Below are 15144 nucleotides of genomic sequence, written 5' to 3'. Positions count from 1 at the left end.
CACGTCTTCTCCTTCTCCTCAAAATAAGAAGTAGTAGTGCTTCTTCGAAATCCATTTTGAAAGTGGCACTAAACTCTGACACCACAAAATATAGATGTCAGTTGCCTCTACTGCAAGTGCGGTTTATATGACCGCAAGTCGACCACAAAAATGTTGTTGGGTCAACCGCGAAGTGCAGTCAACGTGGCCACAATGTTGTGGTTGCCTCAACTGCAAATATGTGGTCCGTGTACGGCCGGGCTTAGCGTCTGCACACAGCAGTGTTGCTAACCTATAAATTCGAAAGTCGGTAGAATAAATCCTGGAAAATAAGTAGATATCGGTAGATTTGAAAATAGAGATATAAACTAAACAGACATCAATTGTCAAAAAAACATTTTATTCATTAAAAACCGTACAAAAGTAGAATAAAACAATTGGAAATAAGTCAGATATGGCAAGTAGGTATCAAATCTAATTTCCAGTTGATGAAGATGAACTATACAAATTTGGCTTGTTCATATAAGACATTATTTTTTTTATTTAATTTTCTTCGGCTCATTACTTTTTCACTGCTTGATGAACTAGACATGTTTAATTAAGGAATAAAAAGACAAAACTATACTTTTCCAACCTGTAGAAATGTACTTATACTATCTGAGTGGGGTATTCCCATAGTGACATACATATCCTTTCAGTACTTTCCCGGTGCAGAAAGTTTAGGGGACTCTCGTATAGGAAGATTGATGCTTTATTGATATCGGTTTCTAAAAGTGTTGTTTTCTGCAGTATGTGTTGCATACATTTTCAACACTTGAAACGTATTATCGACATTGATTTGAACATGAAGTATCTGAATATATTTATACATTTTGAAATAACATCCCCAAAAATCGGTAGATGATATCGCAAATCGTTGGATTACTTACCAAATCGGCAGAACTACCGATAAAGCGGTAGGGTTGGCATCACTGGCACAAAATAACCGTGTGAGCACCATTTAGTTAGAAGTAAACACATACGGTGGTGTGGGGAAGATTCTATCTCAGGGCCAGGGCACTCAACCCCAAACCCCAAGTGGGCATGGGGGGGGGTCGTAAGAAGAGTTCTATGATTCTTAATTACAATGCTTGTGTTCTGGGAAGTGGTCGTAATGTTTTATTTTATTTTCAAAAATTTTAATTTTGTTTTAGTGACATTCTTGTAAATTGGTTCTTTTCGTCATGTGAAAATAAAATGGATAATAAAATTTGTCGGTTCTGTCTACTAGAAGAAAATAATAGTACAGATGACATTCTAGAATGTTTTGATGATACAATAAATTTTTTTACCCAAAATGTTTTGAAGATTTTGGGAATAGATGTGAGTTTTGTCATTTAATAAATATGTACTCCTTATAATAATTTCAAAAATTTTCAGATTTCTGCTGAAGACGTTTTTCCACGAATGATATGTAAAAGTTGTTCAGATTTCATTAAAAAAGTATTGAATTTTCTTAAGACCATTCAACAATCAGAACATGTTTTGTGTGAAATTGAAGAAACGAAAAATAGAAAACTGCTGAGAACTGATAAAAATATAAGCAACTCCGATGAAGCTTCAAAAACGTAAGACCACAAATTTAACTGTCAATACAAATTTTTGACTTAGAATATTTCAGGGAACTACCTGTTCATCAGAGTAACACCAGAATGGAAAATAATTTTGAAAATATTGATCAAAATCCATACGCTTTGATATTTTGTCATTCAAGTTCAGATAATGGTGAAATGAACAATGCTCCAATAAAACTAGTTAATGAATTATCTTTGCCAGATATTCATAAAAAGGAGTCTGTTTCATATTCTTGCCAAGAAAGTGATAAAGTTAAAATTTTCCAAACTGATTGTGAGATCTATTATTGTGGTATTTGTTCCACAGAGTTTACAAACTTTTGTGACTATGAAAACCATCAACAACTTCATGAAGTAAAATCTGCCACATGTTTGAAATGCAACAAGGTACATTTCTTTTACTTTAGGAGGATTGAAAGTTGTTCATTATTTAGTAATTGACTCATTTATTTATTTATTTACAGGCAAGCCCAATTGAAGTATAAATTACAATGTAGAATTATAATTAAAATAAAATCAGATAATATACTGAATTACAAATTGCAACTAAGAATAGTTTAAAAGGGGTAAATTTATAGTTTAAAAAGGGTTAATTTTATAGTATAAACTGATGAAAAAATATTTAGCGACAATAAAACATACCACATATACTACCTTAAACTATACACTAAATCATTAAAGCACAGTATTTCGTAATTGAGTTTCAAAATGATGCAAGATGTTAAATATCTCAAGATCAACATTACTATTGGCTAATCGTAAAATTCTATTGAATGTGAGGTTCAAGCTATAAAATTGTACATATAAATGTTTGTTGCTGTTGAGTTGAGCGGTTATGAACATGCAGATAAATTCTTTCTAGGAGTTAAGCACAACTGAATTTGCCGTTAATATTATTGAAAAGTAGAGTCAGGTCTCTCTGTTTCCTCCTAGTTTCCAGGGAGGACATGCTCAGAGATTGCAGTAGCAACTCATACTAGCAACCAATACCCGATTTATATGCTATGTATCTGAGGAAGTTATGTTGGACATTTTCAATGTTCTTAATATATACATAATAGTTACATAATGAGGGAACCAGACAGAAGAACAATACTCCAGGTGTAGACGGACCAGTGAACAATTTAATTTCTGCACAATTTCAACCTGCTTAATTTACTACTTGTCATAAATTCTCACAATAGAGTGTGATGCTTTGTAATATTATTATAATCATAGAGAATGAACTACATAGCAATGCCATAGTGAATGTTTTCCACACAGTGTTTGAATGAATCAGCTCTCCCATGATGCATCTTTGAGCGTGGTTGAAAACACTGTGACAGAAGGAGGAAGAATGAACAGAAAGAATACCTTTAACTATCATATTGATCCCGAGTCCTATTTCAACAGTTTTTGTTTTTTATTTTGGGTCAGAAAATATTAATTTACAATTCCCAGTATCGTTCATTTTTTCATAAAGTATGTTTGAATTTTTGATATCTATCTATTATTCATGTGATGTTTTTGTCAACCAATCACAATTTTTTTTCTGAATTATTCGAACAAATAGAAACATTAATGAATATAATTCAAGCTTAGTACCTGGTAAAATTTAAAAAATGTGGTTTCTAACATATGAAGTTGCCACAGCTGTCTTTGCAGTATATGACTTGGGGTTGTAAACTAGCTTCTGTATGGACTAGTATATTTTAAAGAAAGCTTGTTTAGAAAGTTGATTAAGTCAACGAGAGAACAAATAATATTTCCTATATTAGGTATCTGTAGAAAAACTATTAGAGAGTATTTGCCAACAAAAATATCTTGAAAATAAATGTGAAATAAAACATAAAAATGATTTTGCGTATCCCATTCACATGAAGGCTCTGTTTGAGTGTAGCACCATATACCAAGCTATTAAAGCCTATAACAGAATCTCCCAAAATATATGCAACATTGATTTATAAGCAGACTTCTGAAGTCTTTGAAAGAATTCTTACTCGATCAGGAGCCGTACAGTATTGAGGAATTGTTTCAAGGTGTGTAAAGATGCAAAAGCTTCATTTAAATACATTTTTTTTATTTAAAAATTTTAGTGTGATGTATTTCAATTTATTAGCATCTACTTCTGTATATTTATTTTCTTAAGGTCTTTGTGCTGATTTTTGATATTCCTGAAATGTGTGTAGATTTGAGATTTTGTATTTTGTAAAATACTTTTACAAACAACGAAATTCCATTATCTTGAAATGTATGTAGATTTAAGATTTTGTGACATACTTTACAGACAACGTATTCTGCTACTGTTTTCATGTAGGACTACAAATACTCTGTGAAATAAATAAACATATCTATCTATGTAATATATGTATCAAGTGTAATTTTTTCTTGAGCTCGATTTACAGCAGGAAATACGCCTTCGTTCGTAAAATAAGGTTTGGTTGCAGTGCTGCATCCCTCCTTAAATTAACTGATATTAGAAACCTCTGTCTCACAACATTTTATTTGAGATTATCCTTTCCGTTAATCTCTCTTTTTTTTATATTTTTATCGACATTGATCCTTTCACTTGATGTCTCATGCATTTTTTGCTGACGGATCTGATCTTCTGATATTCCCGAGCATTCCACATACTTTTTGTTATTCATGTTTTTATTCTTCAGTAAACAAATTTTTTCTTTTAAGAGGAGTTTATTTTCTAATAATATAGTATATTTTCAACTTTTTCTTGAATGATATACTTCTGAAGATTAATTTCTTCCGTCATATGTCTGATGATTTCAGCACTAATTAATTTGGAATATATTGGTTCTAAAGATTTTGAGCTTGAGGTACCTTATCACTATTTTCACAACAAATAATAAGTGTTTCATATATCGTTATATAGTTTTTGACGCGTTCCAAACAACTTCTACGGAAAACATTTCCACAATGCAAACTGCAACTTCAAATCTTTGATGTTTCGGACACATCTTCATATAACTTTTCGCCGGCAGCCATGTTGAATATCTCATAACTTTTTCATAATATATAGGTATACCTAAAGTCTATAGGTCTTTTGTCCAAATGTTTTGTTTGTTATTTTTAAAAGGATGCACAATATTACAAATAATTTTTTTTTTTTATTTTCAATTTTCCACAGATCTGAAATAACTTTTTCAGAAAAAATTAACTTTGGTCTGGGGAACTTTGGAAACTCAAAAAATAATTGTCTTCGTGAATATAGATATTTTTCAAAATTTTTTGTGTAAATAATACTGTCTGTCTCCCTGTTACCGTCAACGGTCTTTTGAAGGCTTAACCAATGACTTGTAACTGGTTCGATATTGGCAAACTAACAAATTCTTGAACTTGTTAATAACAGTCAAAATTAAAGGGCCAGCGTGGCAAAAAAATTTTGAAAAATACTTTGATTTCACTCAGTAACTCATCGAGGTGAACTAAAAATTTTGCCCTTTCTACGCCTGCATAAAGTCATCCATCACAATTTTCAATATTTTTTTCAGAATGTACAAGGTGAAAAAACTCAAAAAAGGTCATCTCTATTTCCTCTACAAAAAATGACTTTCGTTCAATATAATATTTATTTTAAAAGATGCACTCTTCCCATTCACCAGAAATGTAATACTCTTCTCGACACGCGTTTCACCAACAAAGTTGGCATCTTCAGAAGATGATGAAAAAACTGAAACATTTTTGTGATTGGGGAAAGTGTTTGTTTTTGGATTTTGTAATATTTTTTGTTACAGGTTTTCCTGAATAGAGACGAATTAGCAGAACATGAAAAAACTCATAAAGTGGCCTGTGGTGAATGTAACATTAAAGTTTTACCGAGCAGTTTAGAAGCACATATGAAAAAACATTCAGATATTCACAAGTAGGTTTCAAATATTCATTCAGGTATCAAGATGGAGAAGTAGAAACCCAAAACTTTTCTTTTCCTAAAATCAGTTGTTCTTGAATATGTTTGAACTACTCAATACTTACAACATTCTAGTTGTTACATTACAAGAAGGAATTTTAGTCAACCATCCATAAATTATTTTTCAGAATTGATTGAACAAATAAAGACATTAGTAAATATGATTTCAAACTCAGTACCTATAGGTAATAATAGTAAAAAGATGTGACATTTAATACATGAAGATATCACAGATGTCTTTGCAGTATATTACTTGGGCTGTAAACTAGCTTCTGTAGGGACAAAAATATCTTAAAAGTATATTCTTTACTTTTAGGAAAAATGAGAAATGAAACTTTGTTTTTTACCACTTGTATTCGTCCTATAAATAAATAAACAAATCAATAAACTTTTGAAACGTTTGAAAATGTACTGCAGTAACGTTAGTTATGAATACAAGTAGTTAAAAAACATGGGATCTCCTATCACATAGTTACAGCTACATCCATCAATTGATTCTTAAATTTTATCTTCATTGTATCATAATTAACAACAGAATTTAAATTCTTCATCACTAAACAAAAAAATATGGGAAACTTCAGAAGAAAATACGAAAAAACTACAATTGCAACTCTTCACGAAAATAGATAGATAGATAGATATTTATTTAATCTCTTATGGTTGCTTTACAACATGATATAAGTCACAGTACATAAAGAGAGAGAAAATTCTCATTGGATATAAACATTAAGAAAAAACATCACAAACATTCTAGTCGTTACAAATTGATTAAGAATAATAAGAATGAAATAAAATATTTAAATATAAACACATGTTAAAATACATTGAAACAAAACTGCCTAGTCACTACGTTTTTTATACTCGTCTAATGAATAAAAGGCATGGCGGATGAGAAACTTTTTCAATGATAGGTAGTTTGAAATGTTTCATATTGGTAATGAGTTTCAAGTCTTCAGGCAAAAGATTGAACAAATGTGCTCCAGCATATAGAGTGCTCTTTATATATTGCTTTCTTTGCAAGTGGTGCAAATGGAAGTCATTCTTCTGTCTGGTATCATATTCATGGTAGTCACTGTTTTTATTCATATTTTTAGCATTCTGATGGGTATATATTAATATGTAGTGCATACACAGAAGTCTATTACAGCAACAACCTGGAACAAAAATCCTTTCGAAACAAATACTTCGACACGAACATTGAATTACACACAAGAAAAAAATTCTTTGCAAACAACTTTTTTTATATGAACATTGAATTACACCAAAACGACCTTTTCCCATTCAGTTTTTTCTACGAATATTCGTAATGGAATTGAAAGAAATATTCACATCCTTAAATATTTGGAAGACTTTAACATATTGAGCGATCATCAATATAGCTTTTGGAAACAAAGATCAACAGGCAACCTTCTATTCTATGCACCCATATTTGGAATAACGCAATCGAGAAACATGGGGAGTCAAGAGCTGTTGCGCTTGATATTTTTAAGGCTTTTGACCGTGTGTGGCATGAGGGTTTGTTGGCCAAACTTCGATGCTATGGCTTGTTGGATCATTTTTGTGTATGGCTCTTCATCTCCCTGAAAAAACTTTTACTGCAAGTGATCGTTGATGGATATTTCTAGAATACTTTCACCATCAACGCTGGTGTTCCCCAGGGATCCATATTGTCTCCAACCCTTTTTTTATTGTATATCAATGACTTATAAAAACTAAGAATTCAATATATTTCTTTGCTGACGACAGCACCCTTTGCCATTTGGATTCCAGGACATCGGCTGTGGATGCACATCTTCACCGGCAGCAGAAGTTTGCGTATCTAAATGAGGATCTAGAAATTATTTCGAATTGGGGTAAAAGTAACCAGGTTCAATTCAATGCCAGGAAAAGACAGGCATATGCAAAGGCTGCTTCTCAAAACTGTTCCGAACCAGAAAACTGTACGCATCTCAACAACTTTTGATGCTCTATAAAGCTCAGATCAGGCATCGAAGAAAAGTTGGAGATTCAAACTCACATTTATCCGAAAAACAATTTTTATACAAGAAATTCTGATGCAAGTTGATCTGTTCAGTGAGACTTTCACAAAACTCGATACGCTTATCGAAATCATCTACGTTCAATTCATGATCTAGTCTAATCTTAGGATCCTGAAAACATTTGTACGACTGATTCCTTCTTCTCGAGATAACTTAGTAAGAGACTGCGAATTTTCCATTAGTCCAAAGTGCCCTAAAACTGCAGTACAAATAGCTTCATCTTTGACAACTCCTGAACGGTTATGCTTTTTATTGTTAACAGATCCAGTTTCCATAAATTTGTTCAATAATACCGAAACGTATTTGTGTCGTACATTTCTTCCTGGATGATTATCTTTGAACATACGGGCAGCAGCTCTAGCACTATTTCAATTCTGGTAGTACAAACTTACTATTTCAATCCGTTCTCGAAATGTATAAACCATTGCTTCTCAAGATTTCACAAAAACAGAAACACCAATTATAACTTCACCTGGCAGGTAATCGTTATTGAAGAATGAGACAAATACAAAATGAAGAGAATATCGAATTCAAACTTAACGAGGCAAAACTCAGTTTTGATCTTCCGTATTTAATATTCTCATTATTAAATTTAACTGGATCTTCTGAATCAATTGATATAGACCTTTTTGATATGAACATATATGAAGATTTCTGAAAAGTCAGTGTCATTTTATGGCATTGGATCTTTAAAGATATTTGATCAGTGTTTTGAAATATTAATTTTGATTTCTTGTACACTATTTCCATTGTAAATGAAAATGGTGTCATCAGCAAACATTTGTATTTCACCAAATAAATTTACTGTAGCCAAAGAATTGAAATATATAAGAAACAAAATCGGTCCAAGTATTGGTCTTTGCGGTACTCCACTTTTTTTAAACTAATTATGTCGCCAATATAGATATAGTGCTTCCTATTCATTGAATAATTCTGAAAGCAATTTTAAACTAAACCTCTGATACCTATATTATGTATTATTTTCAGAAGAATTTTATGGTCCACAGTATCAAATGCTTTCTTCAGGTCTAATGAAAGAACTCCACATCTTTTATTTGAATCAAAATCAAGCTGTAATTGGGTTATGGCATCTAATACTGCAGACTCTGTGTCACTATTTTTCAAAATCCATATTGCCCATCATGTAATAATTTTGTCTTTTGAAGATATTCAAACAATCGAGAATACACTGATTTCTCAATAATTTTAGATAAAACTGGTAAAACTGCAATTGGTCTATAATTCTTCATTTGTTCTATTTTATCTGCTTTAAATAATGGTTTGGCAATTTTAGCATTATTATTAGGTACCACACCTGTTGAAAATGAAATATTTATCAAATATACTTATCCGTGGTTATTCCATAGAATCCTGGCGCTTTTCTCGAATCGAACATACTAATTATTTTTTCTGGTTCGATAGGCTTTTGAGATACATAGTAGTGATGGGTGTAATCAAATGATGAGTACTCGAGTGATCCCAAAAATCGAAATATCATTCGAATGAAATCACTCGGATTCTACGTCACTCATCACTCACCGATTTAATTCGAGATCCGGCGATGCGAGCAATAAGCACGCAATCACTCGATGCTCATGAGGTCGTGTGCCATGTGAAACTCCCACAATAATGGCGAAATTCGGAATGAACTGGATTATTTTATGAGTTAGGATTGTTTGAATTTGTCGCACTAAGAATACAAACAGAGAGCATTGAAATTGAAACAGTGGCAATAATTTTTCAGTTTGGAGGATTCGAAGCCGTTGTAACGAAATTTCTGTTATTACTCATAAATTCCATTATTTTTTCTACTCCTACTTATTGTGAAGTTGATAGCTTTATTCCGTTATTACTACTGTTTTGATATTGAACGATGCAGCCTGGAGCTAAGAAATCTATTGTTTGGAAACATTTTGACAAAAAAAGAAAATGGTCAAGTTCAGTGTCGAATTTGCAAGTTTTTTGGTACCTCTAACACTACCAATTTAAACCAAATTATAACTGATTTTAATTTTTGTGAGGAATTTTATTTTTTGTTATGTTTTCAATGGCATAAATTAAATTTCAATAAATGTCATCGTCAACAAATTTCTGAACATTCTCAGCCCAAACCTGTATTTCACCACATCCTACAAACAAGTGTCGGTATATAGGCCGGCACTGCACTGGTACGTAGCGGCGCAAGAATTTTATACTGTTTTCGACTATTTCACTCACTACTGATTTTATTGGATACATTCAACATTCGAATGATTCCATTTGACATCTCGAGATATCTCGAGTGATTGCAATAATCGAATAACCGATTATTTTTAATTCGAATGATCCCATCACTGATGGATAATTCTGATTAAACTGCTGGACTATCTTGAGTAGGAATAGGATACAGTTTATTTGAGTAACGGGACAGATAAAGATTCTTCGTTTATTAGATATTGTAGTCAATAAGCGTGTTGTGCTGTATAAGATACACTATTTTTTATTATCCAAGCTTTTGGAATAATCTATTCCTTATTCAAAAATATCTACACAGTGAAGAATTGCAAAACATTAAAATGAAAATGAAATGAATGAAATATGACAAAAATGTCTAAGGAAAATAATATAATGTTGAATATTTTGTTGCATCTGAGGAAACGGATATGTGGTATTGAAATGTTTAAATTTGTTACTCAAAAATTGTAATGTAATTGTAAATTTTGCAGAGTTTTTATATATTCTAGATTTTTTGTTCAAATCATTCTAACTTTTACTTATATAAAACATTTCTAAAAATATTTCAGTTTTATTAGTTTCAGCAGCCAACATTTTCGTATTGTCATAATACATAACATGACCTTCCAAGATAACATGCTCAGCTAAACCACAGGAAATAGTAACATCTGAAGATTTCTTTTTCTATAGTAACTTGTTCAGGAAACTTGCGTTGAATGAAAATGCTCTAGTTTTGGTATGGGAAAAGTGTTTTCATTAAACTTAATACTATAAATGATTTTCAAATATTCTCTTGAAATCCATACATATTGTTTAAATTGACTTAATCTTTGTGATATTTTTTAGATGTATCACTTGTGATGCACGTCATACATCAAAGGCAGCTATGGAGAAACATTACCAAGCTCGTCATGCAGGCATCAAAGGAAGCGTTTGCCATATATGTGGAAAGCAAAACAGTTGTCAGAGCTCAATGAAACGTCATCTAGCCTCCCATTTTGCACACAGACCTTTCATGTGTAAATTTTGCACATTTTCGGCCAAATCAAGAACTGTTTTACAGGTGCACATTTCTAGAAAACATTCCAATCAACAGTGTGATTGTGAAATTTGTTTGAAAAAGTTCAAATCAGTTCTGAGTCTGAAGCAGCACATTAAGCGAATGCATAACCCCAAAAAATATCAGTGCATGATTTGTGAAAAAGCTTTCAGTGAAAAATTCAATTTAGACCAACACATTTTCAAAAAACATTCCAAACAAAGATTATATGAATGTAAACTTTGCCATAAAGAGTTTTTTACAGTTAAAAAGCTGAAAGATCATATGCACTCTCATAGAGAAGGTTGTGTGAGTTGTCCAAAGTGTGCCAAAGAATTCTTTTACAAAAAATATTTAGACAAGCATTTGCTCAAATGTTCTGTTGATGATGAAAGTGTTTTAACTAAACTAAAAAATACCTCTTCGATGCCTAACAACACTTGTGATTGTAATGAGTAGAAAGTGACTGTTTTTTATTGCTGATCCTGTGAAACTAGACCATGACATCATTATGAAATATATTTCCTCTAAACTGATCATCTTTCTTACTAAATAAAATTCGAAATTCAATAACTGATTACTTGACTAAAATCACACATTTTTATTGAAACAATGTTGGAATTTAAGTTACTGACTGGATATGAAGGTTTTAAGAGACATGGGGAATATGGGTGATACTAGTGTTTTTTTTGTGAACTGCGTTTGACGATGCAACAGTATTTTATGTTTTCTGAAAAACTGTTTCATTCTATCCCATTCTATTCTATCTTTAGCTAATTCCTCAGTGTTTTACAACCTGAAAGTTGTAAATGATAGAAATCAATGGAAAGTTCTAAGGCTCGCCCAGAAGACCACCACTGTGCATTGGAATAAACAAGTTTTCAGAAAAGAAATATATTGTTTATCAATGAATCAATAATCAGTGACACTAATATTAATAAGTATTCAACAATTTTTTTGATATTTTATCGATTCTATGTGACTTCTTGATTGTTGTAAAATTTGTAACTGTTTTCAGTCCTACCAAGGACTACTTAGGTTAAATTATCAATCACTCCTTTTCATTAGGACAATATATCAATAACGTGAAGACCTCTGAATCAGTTCCCATAAATAAACATAAAGGATCAAGATGTGATATAAATAACTATAGAAACATCTGCTTACAAAATCAACTTGCAAAAATCATAGATATGGCATTCAACATTAGATTAACAAATTTTATTGAATCTCAAAATCCTCTAGGTACTTTCCAACATCACTTTTGACAAAAAAAAACAATAACTTCAGCCATTTCCATAACAACAATATAAAGTTGTATAGAAAACTGTCAACACAATAAAATAAAGATACTGAAAGTTAATTATAAAAATTGAATGAGGCGATAGAAAAGAAGAACAGAAGTAGTGGTTATTAAAAAATTCTGCTAGTATATAATAACAATTTTCTAACAGATATGCTCTCAGTGTTTGTTTGAAATTATACAGTCGATTTAAAGCCTTCACATATTCAGGAAGATTTACTACACATACACACATTTTGAATATATAGAATGACCCAAAACATATAATTTTTGAAATACTGTCTACAAGAATCTCTTTGGGAAATATTTGCCATCGAATCATCGTACAATGCACTTTTTTGAAACAAATACATTTTGTGCTGAAGTTGACCCTCCTTAGTAACATATACTGTATCTAATTCTAGAGTCTAATTCTAGATACTAAATAACAGCTGTAGTCAATACCGATTTTGAAAAAATAAAAAAAGATTTAAGGAATTGAATTTAGATATCAGATGTTGACAATGACTATTCCAATTCAGAAACTCATCCAGATCACTTTTTAAAAATGTTATTTACTTTACATTGAACTGGAGTTTTTGTTCTGGCGATTGTGAGTATAAATAACCTGTGTTTCATCTGTGTTAAAAATAAATTGTGATCATTAAAAAAACTGGATATTTGATTTAATGCATTCAAACATTTATTTTCTGAAATTTTAATATCAGATGCAGAGACAATTATATGATCAAATTCTGTTTGGTACCTCTTCAAATTGAAGGTACTGTAAAGGTACTGCAATATGTGGGGTCATTGAATGAGATGCATTTCAAATCAATTTAGAAACCGATTGGGTTCTATCAGCTGAACTACAAGAACCTTGCTGTTAATATATCAACAAGATGTTGAATAGAAGTTCATGTCAACAAGTCATACAATCAAAATTTTCAGGAACTAAGATGGAGTATTATGCGACTATCACCTCTTATGCTGATGGGCAGGTGGAAAGGCAAAACCGTGCAATACTGAATTACTTATTGAGTTCAACGAGAACACATAGGATAATCTCTTTATTTATTTATTTATTCAATGGCAAAGCCAATTTACAAAAACATATTCAACAAAGTATGAGGAACAACAAAGTATTTTTGAATGCTCATGTCTGATGTCTACATTATAATTTTACAAAACATTTAGCAAAGTGTGAAATACAAAATATTAAAAAATCCTTATATCTATAGTGACTATATTACCAAAAGATGAAACAATTCTGGTACTCACAAGAAAAAAGATGTAACAAATCTGGTACTTACAAAGAAAATGGTAAGGTAAGAAAAGCTTTCAAAACGCTATAGCCTTTTCAGTTGATTTTCAAAGACCTGAAGTGATACATTAAACAGATCTAAGTTATTATGACATTGATTTCCCAGCTTCAAATTACGAGGCATCAGATTGTTCAAAGCATAATTGGTATGGAAAAAATTTATATGAAAAATGTCAACCTTGATAGCCTGGAACATCGGAGAGAAAGATTGGAGATTTGTCTCTCTTCTATACATACTTTCACGGGAAGTGTTCAAGTGACTGCACATTTGATCCCACCAAGAGCGGTACATATCAGAAACACGGGACAGACTGTGGCTGCTCATCATTTTGAGGTTCAACTCAGTACACCTCGAACTTCACTGTTTAAGAACTCTTTCATCTGGAGAACTGCGATCATGTGGAATAAACTTCCTGAGAACGTTTTCCAAATGGATTTAATCTCCAGCGGTTCAAATCCAACGTGAATCGCTGGAGATTCACTTTGGATTTGAATATAATGAGATTTGAAAACAAAACGCTTCAGATGTATTTTATATATATTTTTGATAAGAAGTGCGTTTTAATCTGCGGAAGAGTTTCTGCAGAGTTGCAGTTTCATTCTAAATGTACATGAATTTCAATATATAAATATTTTAAATGTGTTGTTGAATATAAATTGATGTGTTTAATACCTATCAATTATTTGGATCTGTATGTATAACTATACTAAAATTCCATAATAGTAGCCACTAAATTATCAGAATTTTTATTGCATTGATACGAAAACATTGTTGTCAGGTTGTGAATCTATATATTTTTCATCTGATAAAATATATAAAATGGTAAAATATCCAGAATCACAACCTGACAACAATTTAGTGTCTACTATTATGGAATTTTATTATAGTCTGATAAAGTAGGTACATATGTGTATTACCATGTGTTGTAATTGTAACATATTTGTACTGCTTCAACAGATGAATAAATATATTTTATTCTATTATATTTCTACAAAATATAACATCCAATATAAAATAGTAGGTCAAATAGTCTAGTGATCGAAATGACTCATATTATGAAAGGTTTGGTGTTTGTTTCGAATCTAATTTAATTCTTCTTCAGGGCTCTGTAACAATGAATTTTATAAAACATATCTGCCACAAACTATAACTGTCTTTCTTTTCAATGTTGTAAGAAGTTATAATTAAAATAACTCACCTAAAAGGAGTTATTTCATGTTGAAACTATATCAAAAAATTTAAAATTCTTCAGACGTGTTAACATATATGAAAAATAAAAAAACACTGTAGCAAACAAATATTTGAAACTAACAATGACATGAAGCAAACTTTATAGTCATTCCCAAGATCTGCTCCAGGTTACCCGAACAATCTTTTCCTATTCACAAATTTTCCCAATTCTCAAAATTGTCAATGTCAGATTCTCAATTCAACATATCTGCACCTGTAGATATACTTCTTTTTGCTGATAGTTTTGGCTCACTTCACAGGTAAAATTATTTCCAGTGGTGTGGAACAGCTTGTCGCCCTTGAAACCTGTTTTGGTTGAGTGATCATGGGTAAAGTCCCATCTGCATCTCATAGTAATCACAATTACTCATTTTTTGCTGCCAACGATATTCCTCTCGAAACTTGTGTAACTCAATTCTGGTTAGAACAAGTCCCAAATGCTCTTCCTATTTCTATAAAAGATGAATCTGTTGAAATACATTTCAAGGAAACTTTCCAAATTTAGGGAGATAGTCGTTTTCT

At 31.4% G+C, this 15144-nt stretch overlaps 1 protein-coding gene across 3 annotated transcripts; it reads left to right on the top strand.

The window, feature by feature from the left end:
• Window positions 1-972: 972 nt before the first annotated feature.
• Window positions 973-11321, top strand: LOC111513658 (uncharacterized). Of its 3 annotated transcripts, XR_012465313.1 has the most exons (6): window positions 976-1341; window positions 1399-1586; window positions 1640-1844; window positions 1900-1979; window positions 5321-5448; window positions 10593-11321. XR_012465313.1 is itself a non-coding variant. In XM_023169876.2 (5 exons), exons 1-5 carry the CDS (start codon window positions 1216-1218, stop codon window positions 11242-11244), a joined length of 1434 nt encoding a protein of 477 aa, XP_023025644.2. In that variant the 5' UTR covers window positions 977-1215; the 3' UTR covers window positions 11245-11321. The 3 variants fall into 3 exon arrangements, 2 of the variants coding, with proteins under 2 accessions (XP_074030727.1, XP_023025644.2); XM_023169876.2 differs by having other exon boundaries at window positions 977-1341; window positions 1640-1979; XM_074174626.1 differs by lacking the exons at window positions 1640-1844; window positions 1900-1979 and having other exon boundaries at window positions 973-1341.
• Window positions 11322-15144: the final 3823 nt, after the last annotated feature.

The sequence above is a fragment of the Leptinotarsa decemlineata genome, unplaced genomic scaffold (genome assembly GCF_025532065.1).
Source record: "Leptinotarsa decemlineata unplaced genomic scaffold, Ldec_3_MD MMD2_tig00000690_RagTag_RagTag, whole genome shotgun sequence".
In the NCBI taxonomy this organism is placed as follows: Eukaryota; Metazoa; Arthropoda; class Insecta; order Coleoptera; family Chrysomelidae; genus Leptinotarsa; species Leptinotarsa decemlineata.
Note: the sequence above shows the minus strand (reverse complement) of the source record. Positions and strands in the feature narration are given on the sequence as shown.

Bases quoted from the DNA above. Each gene is read 5' to 3' on its own strand.
- LOC111513658 (XM_023169876.2), top strand. From the start codon at position 1,216: ATGGATAATAAAATTTGTCGGTTCTGTCTACTAGAAGAAAATAATAGT. The intron at 1,980-5,320 runs GTACATTTCTTT...TTTTTGTTACAG, and splicing joins CATGTTTGAAATGCAACAAG to GTTTTCCTGAATAGAGACGA. The intron at 5,449-10,592 runs GTAGGTTTCAAA...GATATTTTTTAG, and splicing joins AAACATTCAGATATTCACAA to ATGTATCACTTGTGATGCAC.